The sequence below is a fragment of the Perna viridis genome, chromosome 13, assembly GCF_037379345.1.
Source record: "Perna viridis isolate PV_CMFRI_1.1 ecotype Kerala chromosome 13, ASM3737934v1, whole genome shotgun sequence".
NCBI lineage: Eukaryota > Metazoa > Mollusca > Bivalvia > Mytilida > Mytilidae > Perna > Perna viridis.
The window spans coordinates 20,940,846-20,961,968 of record NC_142457.1 but is presented as its reverse complement, the minus strand read 5'-3'; the positions used below and the strand labels follow the sequence as shown (position 1 = coordinate 20,961,968).

At 32.6% G+C, this 21,123-nt stretch overlaps 1 protein-coding gene across 3 annotated transcripts in view; it reads left to right on the top strand.

Moving 5' to 3' along the window:
• The window catches only part of LOC148599901 (cyclin-dependent kinase 14-like), a 57,697-nt gene extending 44,937 nt beyond the window's left edge, over positions 1 to 12,760 (top strand). For 2 of the 3 annotated variants that reach the window (XM_088557159.1, XM_088557160.1), the window contains exons 9-17: positions 1,828 to 1,890; positions 3,639 to 3,700; positions 4,728 to 4,789; positions 5,348 to 5,468; positions 5,633 to 5,726; positions 7,527 to 7,590; positions 8,968 to 9,068; positions 9,701 to 9,791; positions 10,888 to 12,760. In XM_088557159.1, coding sequence (XP_088413285.1) covers positions 1,828 to 1,890; positions 3,639 to 3,700; positions 4,728 to 4,789; positions 5,348 to 5,468; positions 5,633 to 5,726; positions 7,527 to 7,590; positions 8,968 to 9,068; positions 9,701 to 9,791; positions 10,888 to 11,006 — 777 coding nt within the window. In that variant the 3' untranslated portion in view covers positions 11,007 to 12,760. Of the gene's footprint in view, positions 1 to 1,827; positions 1,891 to 3,638; positions 3,701 to 4,727; positions 4,790 to 5,347; positions 5,469 to 5,632; positions 5,727 to 7,526; positions 7,591 to 8,967; positions 9,069 to 9,541; positions 9,640 to 9,700; positions 9,792 to 10,887 lie in introns of those variants that run through there. The other variant, XM_088557161.1, reaches the window with a different exon arrangement.
• Positions 12,761 to 21,123: the final 8,363 nt, after the last annotated feature.

The following is a 21,123-nucleotide window of genomic DNA, read 5'->3' as shown; positions in this document are numbered from 1 at the left end:
AACGCCATAACAACACTATAACAATGCCTAAACAAAAGCCTGACAACACCATAACAGCACCCTGATATCACCATAACAACATCCTAACAACAGCATAGCAACACCTTAACAGCACCCTGACATCACCATAACAACATCTTAACAACAGTATAGCAACACCTTAACAGCACCCTGACATCACCATAACAACATCCTAACAATAGCATCACAACACCTTAACAGCACCCTGACATCACCATAACAACATCCTAACAACAGCATAGCAACACCTTAACAGCATCCTGACATCACCATAACAACATCCTAACAACAGCATAGCAACACTAACAGCATGCTTATAACCACATTGTAAAACCCTAACAAGAACCTGACAAAACTTTGACAACTAAATTGTATTCCTGTTCTGATGACCTTTTCTAATCAGGCAATCAAATGTCTAATTTCAAATTTTATGATTTTTTAAATTATTATTTAAAGGACAAAGTCCTCAAAGGTCTCACTAATCACTTCTGGGTCAAATGGCACCCCTATGTAGTACCAAAAACACATAAGTGCATTATTTGTGTGTATTACGATTAAAAGTAGTCAAAATAAAGCTGAGAATGTGTACTTTAAAATCATATATGTAATTAACTACTAAAGTGTATGAATATTGTTTACATGTGTGAGTAATTTGCCTCCATGCTGTCAGTTAGCAGAAAAGGTAAAAATGTGGATTTTTAGTATTATTTATTCAAATAAATTTTGTGAAGAATTTCTACAATCATCATACCATTATCGTAATGATTTCGGAAGCCTTATTTTTCCAAGCTTCGCAACCGTGTACAACTTTAAGAAGTCATTTGTCCTGGGAATTCTAAGTGAAAATTTGAAAATTACTTTTTTAACATGTAAAGTAATGGAAACATTAGAAGTGGTTAGTGAGACCATAACAGTAATATATACAAATAACACCTATGGCCTTAGAACCAATGAAGGTCTGATCTCAGTTTGCAAGTAGTTAAAGGAGAAGGCTATGTCATTAATATCGATACAAATTGATACTAATATTTTAAATGTTAATTGAAATTAAATTGGAAAAAAAAAATCTTTTTCTTTAACTACGTAATTGCAACTCATAAAATTAGTAAAATTGATAATGGGCGCCACCATGATCGGTTGAGATGTGCCGTCATAAAGTCGGTTTGTAAAGTAAAAATAAAAAGGTAATGTTTTGTTAATTAGAAAAATAGGATCCTAGAAATATTTATTTTTTGTTTACATAATGCAGTACTTGTATCAGTATCAAACTGACTTAATGAAGTCCTGAGCCAATCAGAAGCTATCGGTAAATAAAACAATGAAGTTCGATAAGAACAACACTATCTCAATTCCCTCAGATAGAAGAGATTTGGCTATTCACATATATATATCTAAGATATAGAATTTTTGTGCATTTTGTAAAAGCGCATTTTGCATTAGATCTTAATTATTTTTGGTTACTTGGGTATGATTTGTCATAAGAGCCTAACTCAATGCAAAGGTGATCTTTCCATTTAAGTAGTTAATTAACTCCAGCTATTTATTTTTGATATTTTGTTTCAAATGCTATAGTAAACGGAAAATGATATGTCACTTTTCATATAAACTCTGTTCATAGGAGATATTAATTCTAAAGAATGTACTATTAGAATTCAAAATTAAGGGAGCTGACTCTAGATCTGTAATGACAATGTAACAATAGAAACTTTTTAATTTTTGATACAAATTATTTCCTAAGAGCAGAATGATTATACATTTGATTATATACATATAAATCAAGTCAATTTACATACTTCTTTTGTATAGCATACAGATTTAAGCCAATATTTGGAGAAGCATCCTGGTGGTTTAAATGCATTTAATGTTAAGGTAAGTACAGGTCTGAGAATGTGGCAGTCGTTTGTATACTCCATCAAGAACTTTCGGCAGTCTTTTACATACTCCATCAAGAACTTGTTAATCTGAGACTTGGTGATGTATATATTCCTTGATTTCATTTTCTCATTATGTCCCCACTCCCATGAGTAGCTAGGGGTATACTGTTTTACCCTTGTCAATGTTTCTGTTTGTCTTTATGTGTTCATGTTTCCATAATAGTTTTTCCGCCACTGTTTTCTCAGCAGCAACTCATCACAGCAGCTTAAAAGTTGAACACATTCTTCCTGTAGGTATGCCATATGGTGGGATACATTTTCAGAAAAATTTGACAACTTCCTGTTTACTGAAGACTTTGTATATTTTTGACACATTTTGAAAGTTAAAATTTTTGTAGTAATTTTCTCTGCAAAATAAAAAGGAACTTTGGTTTATCCAAAAACTTTAAATATCTTACTTCAAGAAGTAAATAATTTGGTAGGAAAAGATGCAAAAAGTTGACATCAACTTCCTGTTCCTGTTTATTGAAAGCGGGGGATATAGCCATCACTCACAGATTACTAGTTTGATTCACATCTGTGGTGTGATCATGTTATTTTGAAGTTATTGGTTCAATCCATGGCCTAGTCAAACAGTGATTCACTTCTTTGTTGTATAAATGAAGTGATGACTATAGTTTTGTGAGAATGATGTTTCTGAAGTGGAATGTTCCTCCTATTTGCTAGCACAACTTGTCAGATTGATGTTTCTGAAGTGGAATGTTTCTCCTATTTGCTAGCACAACTTGTTAGAATGATGTTTCTGAAGTGGAATGTTCCTCCTGTTAGCTAGCACAACATGTGAGAATGATGTTTCTGAAGTGGAATGTTCCTCCTGTTAGCTAGCACAACTTGTCAGAATGATTTTTCTGAAGTGGAATGTTCCTACTGTTAGCTAGCACAACATGTGAGAATGATGTTTCTGAAGTGGAGTGTTCCTCCTGTTAGCTAGCACAACTTGTGAGAATGATGTTCGTGAAGTGGAATGTTCGGCATGTTAGCTAGCACTTTCCAAATTTGACTCAGTATGTTGATCTAGTATGGAACAGAACCTTGCAACTATAATTGCATTTGATCACTGATCTTTAAACCAGTGATGGCTTCCTTTTTACATCATGTGACCAATGATTGGTTAATATATTTTAAGGATTTGTTTGTTTCAGTCATCCATTTTTACACAGAAAAACTAGAGAAGATAAATTCTGACATTACTTGGTATACTATCTTTAATTAAGTACCATTCCATATGAAATTCAGACACTGCCAATATTAAAGTGATTCATGGTGAAGAAAAACCCACCAAACAAACAATGCTTTTTCAATCTACATATGCTATATTTTTATGTAAGGGTTGTCCTTCCCGTATTCAGATCTGTACTTTTGAGGAAATCATACATTTATCTCCCAAATCAAACAAAGTAAACAAAATCAAGAACGATAACTCTTGCAAAGTGCTAATTTCATGAACAATCTATATAAATTTATCTCAAAATCGCAACGCCCAAATAAAAAACTAAGACTAGTTATGTGATCTGTAGCTGTTTAAAGAAATTAAAGTGAAATTGGTGGGTTGTTGACATACATGAATCACCTTCTGTCTGATTTTTCTAAAGACAAGTACTTAAAAATACAAAATGTTGAATTTTTCAGATAACACTAGCACAGTGATTTGAAATTCATCATCTGATATATTTTTTTTTTCAGATATTTTTGTTCCAGTTGCTCAGAGGATTGAAGTATTGTCATTCTAAAAAGATTTTACACAGGTAAGACCAAATTCAATAGTACTGGACTTATTATGGTACTCAGATATGTAAAATCCTTGCTTACCATTTATAAGACTAATATTCTGCCCTGTTTAATTAAAAAATCTCAAGTTCTGATTTTCCCCTTATCCTACTTCAGCTCAAAATTATAAAGACACAATTTAGCATGCTCGTTTAGAATATTTTAAGTAAAAATGTAGAAAGACCATCATAAAAAAAATCATAGATTTTTATCCATTTGTTAAAACTAGGGGCAAAGGGGGGGTTGGGGGTGACGCATATTTTATTTTTTTTATTTTTCATCAAATTAAAGTGAAAAGTGCTGTCAATTTGAAAGACATTAACTTGAATTAGGGAAAGAGTAATCAAGGGAACCAAGGTTATAGCGGTAATCAAAAGAATGTAATCCAGGAACAAAGTTCAGACATGGAAAACAGACATACACAACAAAGAACATAAAGTAACTAAAATCATACATACAAAGTAACAAAAGCAAATGAGCAACTTGGACTCCATTAAAAACTGGGAGCATGGACCAGGTGCACCGGTTGTTTAATGGTCCCCTGCTTTTCCAGAAACACCCCCCGAGTTGCTCATAAAAAGTCAAGTCCGGGGTAGACATACGAAGAAAGGACAACTATGACCTGTTGAATAAATCAGTTTTCATGGTGCAGATGGATACACCATAACGATCCACAAGTTCTTGATGATGACCATAAAACTTCTGTAGTGATGACTTCAATCTTGTAGCAACATAACTCTGTTCCAGAAGCCTATTTGTTAGACTTCTAGCGCGATACAAAAAGTCTGAGTAGTTTTGGCAAGCTTTGGCATAACATAAGAGTTGTGATATGAACACTCCATATGCAGGTGCTGAAGGGATGTTGCCACAGATGAAAGGAAAGTTGACAAAATCAAGATATCATTTTTCCGGAAGGTTGAAAAAAATTGATTTGGAAGGGGACATGAACTTAGGATATTTTTAATTTTTGCCATAACATGGAAAATCATCTTCATTTCATTGTAGAGACCTGAAACCCCAGAATCTACTGATCAGTGAACAAGGTGACCTTAAACTAGCAGACTTTGGTAAGTTACATTAGTAGGAAGCTGTTTTAAAGGTATTATGGAGGGAGTTTTTTTTTTTGGATGAAATGTATTGGTGCTTTCCCAATAGTGGGTTTTCATGTTGACGGAATGCAAGCCATTTAAGCAAGTTTTTCAAAGGGAAGTTACCCATCTACACACGCCAACCTTGGCGGTCTAGAGCAGTACATATTTTTCTTTAAATTTTAAAATATTTTCTCTTGGGAAGTCGCTAAATGGTTTGAAATATATTATTTCAAAGTATCAAGAACTTACCCTAGCTCCAATAAGTCAAATGTTCGAATTTGAAGTCTACTGCTGTCCATTGCCCCAATCGGACAGTAAACCAGTCTCTTTGGTTGGAAAGTTAATTTCTTTTGGTCAAAATTAAAAAAAGAAAACACAAAGTTAAAGTTGGGAATATGAAAAAGGTCTATTTAAAGCTATTATGTAATGTTTCTACTGTTCCAGTGCTGTAAGGAAGGGATTGGAGTTGTAAATGAATGATATCATTAGTCCATTCAAGAAAAAAATCTTTTTATTGTCAATCTTTTCTTCCAGGTTTAGCCAGGGCAAAATCCATTCCTAGTCATACCTACTCCAATGAGGTCGTGACCTTGTGGTACAGACCACCTGATGTTTTACTTGGTTCCACCAATTACTCAGTGTCCTTAGACATGTGGTAAGTTGTAATCTTGTAGTACAGACCTCCAATTTGTCAAAACCGTTCAATTTTGGTTGATTTTGAAGATTTTTTATTGAAAAAAAACTTAATTGTTCAATCATTTGGTTCAGATGTCAATTCAGGTAAAAAAAGATGTAACAATTGTATTCAATCTGTTGTAGGGGAGTTGGATGTATATTTACAGAGATGATAGCAGGTGCCCCAACATTTCCAGGAATGAAGGATACCTATGATCAATTAGATAAAATCTTTAGGGTAAGTAAAAATTCCATATGAGATGATTATTTGATGCTCAATAATTTATGTATGATAGTCACATATAAAACAAAGCTAGGGATGCAGATAGGATAAGTCACATATACTTTGAAGAGGAACACAGGGAGACCTAGAGCATGAATCACACTAAAACCGAGGAACACAGGGAGACAGAGAGCATGAATCACACTAACAATGAGGAACACAGGGAGACAGAGAGCATGAATTACACTAACAATGAGGAACACAGGGAGACACAGAGCTTAAATCACACTAAAACTGAGGAACATAGGGAGACAGAGCATGAATCTCTCTAACAAAGAGGAACACAGGGAGGCAGAGAGCTTAAATCACACTAAAACTGAGGAATTCTAGAAGACAGAGAGCATGAATCACACTAAAACTGAGGAACACAGGGAGACAGAGAGCATGAATCACACTAACACTGGGGAACACAGGGAGACAGAGAGCATGAATCACACTAACAATGAGGAACACAGGGAGACAGGGAGCATGAATCACACTTACACTGGGGAACACAGGGAGAAAGAGAGCTTAAATCACACTAAAACTGAGGTTCACAGGGAGACAGAGCATGAATCACACTAACACTGTGGAACACAGGGAGATAGAGGGCATAAATCACACTAACACTGAGGAACACAGGGAGACGGAGGGCATGAATCACACTAACACTGAGGATGACTCCAGAGCATTTAAAAGATGAACAGGTTCTGCATCTTGCAAGTCACTTGCCATTACAAAAATATTTGGATAACTGAAATGACAATGTCAATGATACGGTGTATGAACTGTCCTGCCACATGAGCTATGTACATATTGGTTAATTTTTCATATTCTCCGTACTGCCTCAGTGGTCTGAGGGCAGTGTGCTTGAGTGTGGCCAGCTGAGTCGCAACAAAGACTTTAAAATTGATAGTCACTGTTTATCTGCCTAACACATGTTTAAGGGGATAGAATCATGACTGGTTGGCTTGGAGTCCAAAAAATGTGTCTGAATTGGATGGCATGCCTACCTGTAGGCTGTTGCTTCTGTGACATCATAATAAAAATCAAATTCAGCTTGGTCAAAGCAGAGTCTGTTTTATTGGTCAGTTTTTGTTCTAAAATACATGATATGTATGTCAAAGGATGTTAACCCATAATCAATCAATCAATCAATGTACTATATCAAATTTTCCCGCTTTTATATTCTTCACAGTTTCTCTTCTATTAATCTATATTTATGCACCCTTTAGATGAAAAAAAACTATTAATAGGTATTGAGTAGCAGTCATTGTAAGAATCATGCAAATTCTGTAATAAGTGGTAGACCCCAATAAAGGCTACACATTTTTTTTTTATTTTTGTTATTTAGTTGTATTATATGTCTATATGATGGAATGTATGATCATTCATTCCAATCTGCCTGTTTCTTAAGAAATAACTTACATTGAAAATTACATAGTTTCTGTTTTATTTCCATGACATTTGCAAAGTTATCTCCCTTAATTTTGAACTCTATAGTACATTCCTTATGATTTATACCTCTTATGAACAGTGGTTATATGAAAAGCTACATGTTAATTGCTGTATTTTATAACTATAAAATTGTAAACAAAATATCCAGAATAAAAATATGTAGGCGTTCCAACCATGAGTCATATTTTGCATGATTCTTAACTTGAGTACTACTTAATCTGCTGCAGTACCATTATAGCTCTTCCATTCATTGTTTGGAACTCAAGATTTACGCATGTAGTGGCGGATAATTCTTGCTATACTTTGCTTACATTTTAGGTGCTGGGAACCCCAACAGATTCAACATGGAAAGATGTGTCTAAGTTACCTCACTATAATCTCAGTAAGTTGTCTTTTTTTGTCAACAGTCTATTTTGTATTTTATGTGTAACTTGTTGCTACAACATGTTTATTGAATTTGTTTTTTTTTTATTTATTGTTAATCTCTTCTGTATTGGTTTGACTAGTGGTTTCACTGATATTGACTGGTGGCTATTGGATGGAGCCCATTAGTGTTGAAATACATTTGTATACTGGTAATAATGAACCATATAAGAAGAGGGAGATTAAGCATGCAATAAAACCTGGTTTAACACTTATTTTATTGCCAAATCCAAGGATCATTACAGTCTGTCTGTTTCTCTGTCTCTGGGGATACCTACTTTTGGGTAATTTGTAACTCAAAAAGTAGAAAAAAGTTGTTATCAGATTTTGCGCAGAGTTACACTCCTTGAAACGTTCATGTTTCCCATTTTAGCGTTAGTGTATTGTTTATCGTGCATTTACACATCCTGTTGCATTCGTTTAAACACAAGATGATTGCACAATAGAATGCATGGGGCGATGTTGTCAATTATAATAAAAAAAACAATGTGTGGCAATAAATTTTACCTGCATTGTAGAAGATAGTAGATTTGAGTGTCAGATTCTGTAAAAATCAGGCAGTGTATGAAACTTGATATGAAAAAAGCCACCATCAGTATGAAGGAAAAAAGACAAGATTTTCTATTTCTTTTATAAATTCATTGAAATGCACTGAAAATGAACATTTCAAGGACAGATAACTCTGTTGAAAACCTCAGTTTTCTATTATTCTATCGAAAAATTTCTTAGCAAATTAAGGATTAATTTTTTAGCCGAAGCCTTTGCAATTCTTTTAACTTATATAACAGTGTCCAAGCTTGGGTTCAAAACATTTCACAACACTTCCATCACTTTTTACCACACTAATATCAACTATTACTTTAGTAACAGTCTTTATAAAAATCAGGGAGGAGGGGATTCAGACATGACAAAAACCCACTGGTTTCACGTCTATTTATAATTCAGAAACATTTACAGACCACATAGTCTTAGTTTGTCATTTGGTTGTTGCGCTTTTGAAATAAAAATCATGTAAATTGTATATGAAATTGGCACTTTGCAAGAGTTATTGTTCTTGATTTTATTTGATATGGTTGATTTTAGTGGGAGGATAATGTATGTTTTTTTTTCTAAAGTGCAGATCTAAATACAAAAATGACTGTTGTTACATAGAAATATAGCATCTCTTGTTTGGTGTGTGTTTTTCTTACCATGAATCACTTTAGCATAGGTAGTGTTGGAATTTTGTATTGGCTGGCACTTAAAAACTATTTTACACAAACTTATCCAAATTTGAATACCAGTACATAAAATACACTAATACTGTATAAATGTTGAAGTTTCCGTTTCTTTACAGAAAAGTTTGTTATGTATGACAAGTTGTCATCACTGTCTTTAGCAATTCCAAAATTGTCTTTCATTCCTCATGCAGAAGAGCTTGCTAGTCAATTCCTACAGGTGAGTTATATACTTGTCTTATTCATTACTTATGAATTCCTGCTCCAATTCTGGTTGCATATAGTTGCCAAATGTTGCAGGGGATAAAAGCATGCACAACCCTTAATTGGCCTTGACCTTGTATAAATATAAAAATAACTTAACCATCTTATAACTGAAACTTTGTAAGCAAGCTCACAAATAGAATACAGATAACTTACCTGAAATACAAGTAAAGTGAAATGTAAAAAAACATTTAAGTTAGATTATCTCCCTTTGGAGTAATCTGACAATAAATTCATTCATTTTGCACATTGATTTGATTTATAATTAAAATCCAAGGAGCGGTTTAGTTCACATATTATGTTTTATATTGTTTTCATATTGCAAAGTTCTCCATAGAGAAAAATTTTTGCAGACATTATATATATATATACATCACAGTTTTCCATGGAGATGCATCTCTCCTGACATATTCCATTCTTATATTGCTGATGTCTCCACAGAGGAGAAGCATATCTCCTGACATGTTCAATATTATAGATGCCTCAACGGAGGACAAGCATCTTTCCTGACATATTCTTTTCTTATATTGCTGATATCACTATTAAGGAGATCCATCTCCTCTGACATATTCTATATTTACATTGTAGATGTCTCCACAGAAGAGGATATCTGCCCAAGCTGCTATGAAGCATGAATACTTTATGGATCTTCCACCTATGGTACATGAGCTTCCTGATGGTTAGTTTAGTAAATTGTTGGCAATTTTAAACATTTTATTTTCCATTGTTCTGTAATTTCTTGAATTCCTATGTATTTGTTTCTTAGGCTGCTCCATAAAACACATGTTCTGTATACTGAAATTTGCAACAATTATGTGTTTGATATTTTGGTATTCCAACTACCTTATACACATGTATGCTGTGCAAACTTCATAATTTATCATTATTTTTGTTTTATTGTGAAGTCACACTTTTATTTAACTTGTTAATAACAGAATTCAAAGTAGATGGAAGGAGCAAGTCTGTAGACATGATTTTTTTCGCTATTTAGCGGAGTTGCGCAATTTCAAATCCGTATTTTATCATTACTATTCTTCCTTTTACTGTATATGTACATCTGATTGTGCCAATTTCCACTTTGTTTGTAGACCTCGTAAAATCATCTCTGGTCTAATAACGACATGAATATGTTAAATGCCCAGGGTTACTGTAAAGGTATTCATTTTTTGGTGTTTGTTTTTTGCAGATTCTGCCAAGTAAACATATTTGAGGGTGTCAATTTTCGGGGTTTCAAAATAAGTTTGGCTTTATACAGTGTTTGAAAATAATTTTGCAGGTATTATTCTCGCGGTTTTCTGTCCACCGAGAAAATACCGAAAATTAGTACACCACGAAAATAAGTATGTTTACAGTAACTCTTTTAAGAGGTCATTTAGAAAGAGATTTCACACTACAAAGGAGATAGTTGTAACTGGATTTAAATGAATTAGTAGTTTTCACATATCTTAAATGAAGGCAATTGTAAGGTAATTATCAGGATGTCCAAAAACTATGATGAAAACATCACCACAGACATCTTCTGCTTTAAAGTGCAATTCCGTTTGTTAAAATCTGGATTTTACTATAACAATTCTTTTTTCTTTGACCTAGTAAAATCATGTCTGATTGACGTAATAAAATCATGTCTGTCTGAACTAATAAAATCATGTTGGTTTGAACTATTAAAATCATATTGGTTTGAACTAATAAAATCATGTTGGTTTGACAAAGTAAAATCATGTCTATTCACCAATAAACAGAGTAACAGCTGTTTTGACTGTAAAAACTACTTTCAGCATCATCTGTGTTCAACATTCCTGGTTTAAAGTTGCTTCCCGAGATGGATGTGCTGATGCTAAAAACAGCTTCACCTGCCCGAACCCGTCCCCGAATACGTACAACAGTGAGAGTGTAGATGCCAGTATGCACATCAACAGGGAACCATTATAAACAGCTAACAATTATAGATCATTTGTCCATCAGATTTTATAATAATTTTGTCATGTTTTCATCAATCTGTCATACTTTTTTGCCAAGGAAATTTACTACAGATTAGTGTACACAAATTTAGCGATATCCACTAATTATCACATGGTGGCACATATTTCAAAAATAGACTGATAGCTTTACAATAGTGTACTTCTCTAGCTATAAACATGTTACAGAGAGATTGTGGTTTTTTTGTCTATTTTTTGTTTAGAAAAAAGGTAGTGTTAAAAATTGGAATGATTTGGTCTAAGGGAGGTAACTCTACTTTCTAGATTCCATTGAGACAAAATTATATATGAATTATATTTTTATATGTTTTGCATAAGTTTTATTTATGGTAGACCTAGGGTAAGGGATGTACCTCTTGAAATCAGTGGTATGTTTGTATCATATTTAATTTCACCAAAGTCTCTCAAGCTTTTGTTTGAAGCAGAATAAAATCAATGCAAGTTAATTATAATAAGATGCTTACTTAAGATGGATGTTAAGTGCTGCATATATATGTTCCAATGATTTTTAAGAGTTGCGTCCTTTACCCTAGGCCTACCTCCTTAAGTAATACTCCAACTTGAAGAATCTTGCAAAATGTGATTCATGGTTGGAATTGGCCTACATAATTTTTTTTCATTTTTGGATATTTCCTTTAAAACATTATAGTAAACAGAAATTAACATGTGGTTTTTCACATAACCCCTGTTCATAAGTGACATTGATTACTGTAGAATTCAAAATAAAGGCAGATTGATAGCTTTGAAAGTGACATTAAAATACAGCAGAAACCATCTGATTTTCATTGTGAATTATCTCCAAAGAGCAGACTGATTGGAATGAATAATTATACATTTCATTATGTAAACCTATACAGCAACATAATAACAAAGATAAAAATGTGTAGCCTTTTTTGGGATCTATTACATATTACAGAATTTGCATGATTCTTAGCTGGAGTACTACTTAATACTACAATGCGCTAAAGCAATACAAAGCACAGTTTAACCTCCTAAATTTTGCAAAGGGCAGATAATTTGATAAATTTCATGAATGACAGTTACAGGTTGTTTTATATGTGATTAAAATTCTATATTTAGAACATGGTCCCTGAATCCATGCAACTGTTTGATTTATTTGTTTTTACTTACTTTGGCCAAAACCCAAAAGGGAATAATTTCATTAAACTCCCACACATTGGAATCACCTTGTCCATCCGTCTGTCATTCCATTTGTCAAAATTCTTTTGTTTTAACTTTGGTGTGAGGCTATATAGATAGAGCGTACATAGTAATCTGTTTTGGTTGCTGTCCAATATCAACTTCCTGTTCAAGTGTGTGTTACATGTAACTTCATGTTATAGGTATATCAACTACAAATTACATCACTCCTAATTTGATGGAAATCCATCTTTTGATCATTTTTAACGTTTCGTGATTTAATTATTGATTTTCTATTAGGATATTTGTTTTGTCCTAAATTGTAGTTAGAAATTGAAACACACACACAAAACAAACAAACAAATCAAGTAGTTGATGCACTGATTCAGGTACTGCATTCTATATATATTTTGTTACTGCTTTTGTTGTTATTTTTTAAATTTTTTAGAAGAAATTGCATTATAGATTTTATTTTAGTTTTGCTTTGGTATTTATGTATTTTGTGTAGAAATACAGAATCTATGAAGGAAAATGGGTTTTTACATGTTTTGTAGAAAATATTCATTTCATTTAAAAAGACATAAATGAGAGGATATGTGTGTAGATACCCAGACTGGCTTTTTAAAGCTATGTTACAGTCCATGAACTGATCTGGACAACTATAAATCTGGTTTTGTGGCCAATTTCATAAGCGATCCTAGGAATTGCTACAGATATAGACTCAGGTCACTGGTGACCTAGGGTTGTATTGGAGAGAAACTTGTTGAACTGAAATATTACCCAGGCTTCCAGGATAAACAATTATTTGATGGATAGATAATTGATGACTAATTGATTGCCGCAAGATTGATTACTGTTGATCAGTTGGTGTAAATTTTAGACGGAATGATGACTGATTGGAAACCGATAGATGATGATCCCTGAAGAATGATATTTATAGTTGCATTGATCGGTTCAGTTACTGTATTCCAGGTAAGCATGGTGATTTTGTAGGATAAAAATTATAAGCACCATCTGAACATTATCTTGAAAAAAAATCTGGTCTTATTCAGATCTTGATCAAAGCCTGAATTCTAGTCATATATATTAAACATGATCAATCAGCATTGGCCCTGATAATTAGCCACTAATTTTTTTTTGTTTTAAGCTTCAGTTTTAATTTAAGTTTATTTTTTTTTACAATATTTTGTTTCTAAATGTGACTAGTTTGTTAGTGCTATGTTAGAAAATGAAAAAAAAAAAATTTTTTTTTACAACATTGTGTTTCTAAATGTGACTAGTTTGTTAGTGCTATATTAGAAAATGAAAAAAAACATACAGCACTATTCATTTATGAATCAGATGTTTTTTTAAATTATGCACTGAAAATATTTTTTTCAGGGAAAAGTAGTTCTATATAGTAAGAAATGAACATTTTTAATTTTTGTGACGAATTTTACATGATTTTATTATGAAAAATCCAGGTGTTATTGCATATATATATATATATGGGATTTTGCTGAAAATTGAACTTGTATTTTTGAAAAATCCAGGTGTTATTGCATATATATATATATATATATATATATATATATATATATATATATATGGGATTTTGCTGAAAATTGAACTTAACTTGTATTTTATGGTACTAAACAACTCTGCAAAGTTAAAAAAAAGAAACAAAAAAAAAAAAAAGAACATTGATCTGTTCTCATGTTATCATCTGGAAACTGTTGGAAAATGAACAGAGAGAGAGACACGTTTTTTGGAGGGTACCACATAATGCCTCTCCACTTCATGTAGGGAATATTAAAATGAATAAGCCCTCCCCACCCTCACCTGTGGCTTGAAAACCAAAGAATTAACAAAAAAAAAGGTTTTATATCACACCACATGCAATCCCTATAGTTATATATATATTTTGAAAATGTATTTTTCATGCATGAAGGACCAATTTGAAACATTTAAGTAGATAAAACATTTTTTGGACTGAAGAAAACAAATGTATGATTAGTAATTGATAAAATATATTTTTCATATGGTTTCCCAAGTTTAAGACAATTGTCGTGAAAAAGGTATTTGAAATGGTTTTAAAATTGACATATATCGTTACAGGTCCTTATATTGTTAAAATGAAAACTGATTTTGTTCCTATATACAGTCCCTACATATAATGCTTAAAGCAAGCCTATTATGTACAAAAGTGTTTACTATATATCTAACACCATTTTGTTAAAGGTTATTTCTACATTTTTTCCATTTTGTGATATTTTTTATGTGTTTGTATTGTATTTGTTTTTTTTTTCTTGCAGATTAAAATCTGTTTTTGTTTTGTTTATTAATGTTACTGGATAACGTAATGTAACTTTAATGTGAATGTTAATAGGTCCTGCTGTACCTAGATTATTTTGCAGACATGCATTTCTTGAGCTTTTATTAGAATTTTCCATTTTTTAACCAGTATTTATCCATTGATTATTTTTTTACTGTATATTGCTTACCATTAATTTTGCCAAATTCTGGATCTTTGGGCCACCAGAGTTTTGTTTGCATAGCCTAGTGTAAGATTTGTTTTCAAGGTTACATGGCTAGTGTAACTGTATTCCATACAATTGTATTGTTGTTTTTTGTTTATCAGTGTCACAAATTGTCTCTGTCAGGTACATATTTACATTTAATATACAGAAGTAAATGAAATAGCCTGCATACAGAAGTTGAAATAAATGAATGGTCTGAAACTGATTGACAAATACGACTGATCTGAACTGATCTATGATTTTGACTAGCATGAAACTGATTGATCATTTTGACTGGTGTGAACCTGACCAATGATTATGGCTAGACTGAAACTGATCAGTAATCTTGGTTGGCCTGAAACTGGTGAATGATTATGATTAGTCTGAAACTGATAAATAATTATGACTGGTCTGAAATCGACAAATGATTATGAATGGGTAGAAACTTAACAGATTTCTCAGATTCTAATGGAGGGAATGCTAAGATATTTGGTATGTTGCTTTTGCATGATGGCTTATACCGTGTCTTCCATTTCAAGGGTCCTGTCTTATCTACTCTTCTTTACCGTATGACTTCATTTGACAGAAATGGTTGATTGGGTGAAATCCTTATCACGTAACAGCCATCATCGTGTTGTAACAGTAGGCTGTTAATAAAAAGTATGTACAGTAAAAACTGTCTAAACAAGCCCCTGAATAAACCCGAAACCCTGTCCAAACCAGACACCTTTTATAAGTCCCTTCATGTTAATTTAAACGTATTATGGACCTTGGTAATCTGAAAACCTGTCTAAATCGAAACAAACTCCTAAATGGTTTCAGTTTCAGTTTCGGCAGTTTTCACTATATTATGTCGCTTTAAATGAGGTATAACCAACTATATGTATTTTGTATGAATGTTGTGAATTTCATCGAACTTTGTTTACAATAAAAATTTCAATAATTTGTTATTCATTTTAACCGTAATGAAGAGGAAATGTGTCTTTCTTTTGTGCGCTTGTCGACAGTAACCAGGATTTCAGTTTAAAAAATCGTAAACAAACAAACAAACGGCAACGGCAAAGTACAGGAAAAATGAGCAGCACCAACTTTATCAAATAGTTTACTACATATATTTGAATTAAAAGTAGATTATTTACGTCCATATATTGTTTTGCCGATATCGAATTAATCTGTATCGTGTGGTGTCAATGTACAAATGAAACTAATTTCTTCCATCTACTATATTCATTACATTCAAGTTGAAACTGCTTTGAAATATTCATTTGCATATGTATGAGTATATTTAAGTTCGTTGTTGTCCATAAAATGAAAATCAATAATCAATATTCAGTCTAAACATAAGAACCAAATTCTACCCAATGGCAAATTATTAAAATGTTAATATATAATTAATGATAAAGCACTGCAATCTCATACAAGAACGAGGAAGAACCGTGCAAGAATAACAAAAACACTATAACGGGAGTGACATCCAATACTCGGAGGATTAAGCATGTTCTGCTCAACTAGCAGCACCCGTCACATTGCGGTGAGTAAAATACAGTGAGTGAAATCAGGTATATGGTAAGATTGATCGGTTGTTAATCCGGCAAGCGTAAATGTCGGTATGTCTTGAATACGGGTAGTGTCAAATGTCGGTGGGTCGTTAATCCGGCAAGCGTAAATGTCGGTGGGTCGTTCTTACGGGAAGTGTCAAGGTCGATGGTTTGATAATCCAGTTAGTGACAAGGTCGGTGGGTTGTTAATCCGGTAAGACGTGATATTAAAAAGACGATATTCAAAAAGATAGAAACTTTATTTCGCTCAAATTGTAACTACTAATTATTATGATAGAAACACCGTTCACTGTTCACATTAAAAACATTACAATAAAATCAAACCATGATGTGATATACTACTATTTAGACCTTAATTTTCCATTGACAACAATTGCTTTGTAAACATATATGACTTATCTGTGCTCAGTGAAAAAAAATATGTCAAACTATAAGCAAACTGACAACTATTAATGTGTGTTCTTCAAAGGATTTCCTTCTAATACGAAAACGTTTTGCAAACAAATATTCAAAAATTCTTTATCGTCCATACTGATAGACCTTTCTAAGTCAAACCAATCACAATTGGAAAAATTGTCTAAATTCCTATTATGGCCACATAACCTTTAATTTTATTTTGAATGACACTTAAATACATCGGAAAGTAAACATGTAAATATGTACGTTGGTAAAATACAACAACAAAATATACAACTCTTATTGACATGCTGTAAACGTGTTTCAGGAGTAATCTCTCATCAGCAGCATTATGACCAACTATTTAGGAAGTTCAAGATAAAACAATTAATATTCACAAAACGAATCGAAACCAAACATATTGACATAGGAAGCCAAATTCAGCACCGGGAATATCTCCCAAGTGAGGCCTCAGTTTTAACGCTTTTTTTAAATACTGTTAAATTCTGTAACTTCTAAATGGTCAAAAGTTTAAATTCTAGGCGAAAGAATTGGATATATAGACACCTATTGAGCCAAGAATCTCCGTAAAAGTAAACTTTTTATGAGGATTGAATATTATTTTTAGATGTAGGCGAAGGAAAGTGTTTGTTAGCAGATCGTTAGTAAGGAGATAATAGCGAACATACTGACAGGTTAATTACCACATCGTTGGTAAGGAGATGATAGCGAACATACTGACAGGTTTATAACCAGATCGTTGGTAAGGAGATAATAGCGAACATACTGACAGGTTTATTACCAGCTCGTTGGTAAGGAGATAATAGAGAACATACTGACAGGTTTATTTGTGTAGATATATTTTTATGATAGTGTTTAGTCTGTACCCAAATGTTTCTTATTTCGTTACAAATGATTGTAATTGTAACTGATACCTCTGAAACTTTCAGTCTCGTGAACTATTTTGCGACTTAAGTCTTATCTTCAGATCAATCACTGTACTTTGTGGGGTTTCGAATTCGAAATACAATATACCATGTGTATTACCTTGACATATCAAGTTGTAATTGTTTGAAAAGAAGCAGCTTGTGCAGTTTGAACTTGCCCAATGTATGAAAATTAATATCCGGTCTCTCAAACAAAGAGACGTAACTAAGTCAATTCCTCCTGCAAATTGTTGTACATAATGCAAAAACAACGTATATATATGGCATTCCTTATACAACCATAACATTGTAAAATCATAATAATAATAATTAATGAAAGTTCATATAAAACAACAACAAGTATATAAGGGTGGTGGACAATGGTAGTTTCCATATTGTTTGCTTATGTGAATGCTCATATCAACATATCAAAGGATTAAGGAGGTAGACCTGGGGTAAGGGACATAACACTTCAAATCAGTGATATGTTTGTATCATATGCAATTTTATCAAAGTTTCAAGCTTTCCTTTGAAACAGAATGATATCAGTCCAGGTTACGTTGATGCTTACATGATGTTAGTATAAAATGGTGAATACAAACGTTGATTTGTAAGGGTTGTGTTCCTTACCCTAGGTCAACTACCTTAAGAGGGCGTTCATGCAAAAACAAGGCAGTGGATGGAACATGACAATTTTATTAAAAAAAAATCGTCCAATTTATATCGCAAATGCATCTTTTCTCAAAGTTATATGTTGGTTTTTGTTTAACTGCATCGGAAAGGAACGTAAATTACATAGCAAGCATTGAATTTCATTGAAAAAAGGAAGATATTAAGAATCTAATACATGTACAAGTACAAGATAGGGAAATGTCAGACACCCGAGTGAAAGACTTGATCGTTCTCTAACGAAGCTGAGTGAGAGAACCCAAGGGGGTTATTCTCGATGGAGTTATTTTCTTAAAAGAATGTTAAAACACATATTCGATATTGGTAAGATATGATTGTTCATTAAGTCTTTAACAAAAACAATCAATATTGAGACGTCTAGTTTCTAGTGAACTATATTTGCAAATTATTTCGAGACAAGATATGAATGTCACGAGGAACTGATAGTCTAAAAAACGAAACAAATGCTACAGTTAATTATCAGGATACTCGTAAAATGGAAAACAAAAGATGCTATTTTGATTCGATTCCTGTGAATTACTATTTTTAATCGAAAAATATTTGATAATGCTTAGTTGCCCATTTACGTTTGTTACTTTGTATGTATGATTTTAGTTACTTTATGTTCTTTGTTGTGTATGTCTGTTTTCCATGTCTGGTCTTTGACCCTGGATTACATTCTTCTGATTACCGCTAGAACCTTGGTTCCCTTGGTTACTCTTTAACAAAATATTGACACCAAACAGTATGAACATCTTATTTATTGATTGATTGATTGATTGATTGATTGATTTATTTATTTATTTATGTATAAATGTTTTAATTGTTTTCTTTTTTTTTGTTTTGTTTTTGCTTTTAAGTCAGAAACATTGGTTGTATGTATTTTTACAAACACGATACAGGTTTGTATGAAAAAGTTATAAATAGCCCGGTTTATATATACTGGATTGTAATTTCTTCTATGAAAAATATTTATACAAAACACGTGAATTACTATCACTTTATAACTCAATGCGAATTGAATGAAACATTAGAGATGACGAAATCGACATTTAAGTATTTGAATAACAAACATATGTATTATTGATGCTATATTAATTATTGGAAAAAGAAATATTAAACTAAGTTTGCAGTTTTATGAACATTCAAGTAAATGGAAAACAGGAAACAAGGACAATTTAAACATATATACACAATATAAACAACGAAAAAAGAATCAAAATATAGAACTGCAAATGAGGAAAAGAATAAAGCATGCACAACCTAAATCTTTTGCAACTTGAACTCAACAAAAATCTTGAGTACATATCTCTGTTCGATTGAAATTGTTTTTTATTGCCATCGGAATCTGTCACATTTTGTCGTCTTTTTTAAAGGACGTAAAACTAACAACAAAATCTACTACAACGCCATGTTTTTCTTATTTTTAAAAAATCAAATTTAATCGAACCTTCATTGTTTAAAGTAGTGGACGACAGTTGAGGCCGTTTTAAGTGAAATTTATAAAAAAAAAAATAAATCTTTTAAGTCGCATTATAGAGTAAAAGTATTTTAAAATGACTAAACTTAAATTGCTATTAGACGTTTTCTATGAGGTTTGTTTGATAAAAACACGTTTGAAAATACGCGATTATTCTACTTTCGATTTATTTGGATTTTCCCTTGTGAATCACGTGATCACTTCCTGACATCTTAAACTCAACTATAATATACTTTTGCCCGACCTGTTAATCGCAACCAAATTTGTTAAAATTTGGCAAGATAATTTGCATTTATATATTTGTCCTGAATTTTGAAAAGAAATGAATCGTCCGATTAGTCAAGAAAATCACAGTAGAAATATGTTGTGCGGTGAAATTTGATAATCTGTCAAAGTCGGTGAAAGATTATTTTGTTTCACTATCCCTCACGATTTTTTGCCAGATACAAATAGATTCCTTATTTCATTCCGATTCAATTGATGTATAACACCAGAAAATCGGTTGAGTGGAAAAGGTCGGGCGAGATGAAAATCGACAGAGTGCGTGTCCAACTTCCGTTTCTCTTTTGTTTTCAAACGCTCAAATGATCTGCTTTTAGACTCAAGATTAAGTGACACATTAAGATGCCCGGTCTTTCTTTCACTTATGTGCTTTATTATAACCGTGCACATTCGTACCTCATCTACTGTATCACAGTGAATGCTTTAAGTTTGTAATACAAGGGTGCATTATGCTGCACATTTCGTTGATCTACTGTGAAAGTTCTTTAATTCGTGGAAACCAATTTTCGTGGATTACGGAGGAAAAACAAGTTCGTGGATTCTTGAGTTAGCGGTTATAAGGTTTTCAGGATACATATCGGTGGGAATCTTCTTTTCTTTGGGAACCAAATTTCGTGGTTTGGTCTACCAACGAAAACCACGAAAATTGGCACCCCACGAAGAATAGTAATTTGACAGTATATATAGCACTGATGTGAGTTGTTTAGGAGATGCATTTTATTGCATTTACACGCCTGTGTTCATAATTTTATGGATGTTTTAATGGTGTAAATGCATAGACTATTATGATCATGTGGGTAATATTCAACATACAAATGAAACGCTGAGTAAATAATTGTACTAACAGGGGGAGGGGGTGTCGTGAGATGTTCAAGCTTGTAAACAACGCCGTTTTCCATCTATGGAAAATAAGCCGCGCCTACTAAAATCATAAAAAAATGTGAAATAAGCAAACTTCTAAAGAATATTTAAGTTGAAAAATGAAGTGATGAGTGAAACATTTTATTTATTTTTTTCCTCCTATATATCTAGATAGCATTTCCGAAACGTGTCTGCTAAACGGAAAATTGTAACCGTCTGCAGAC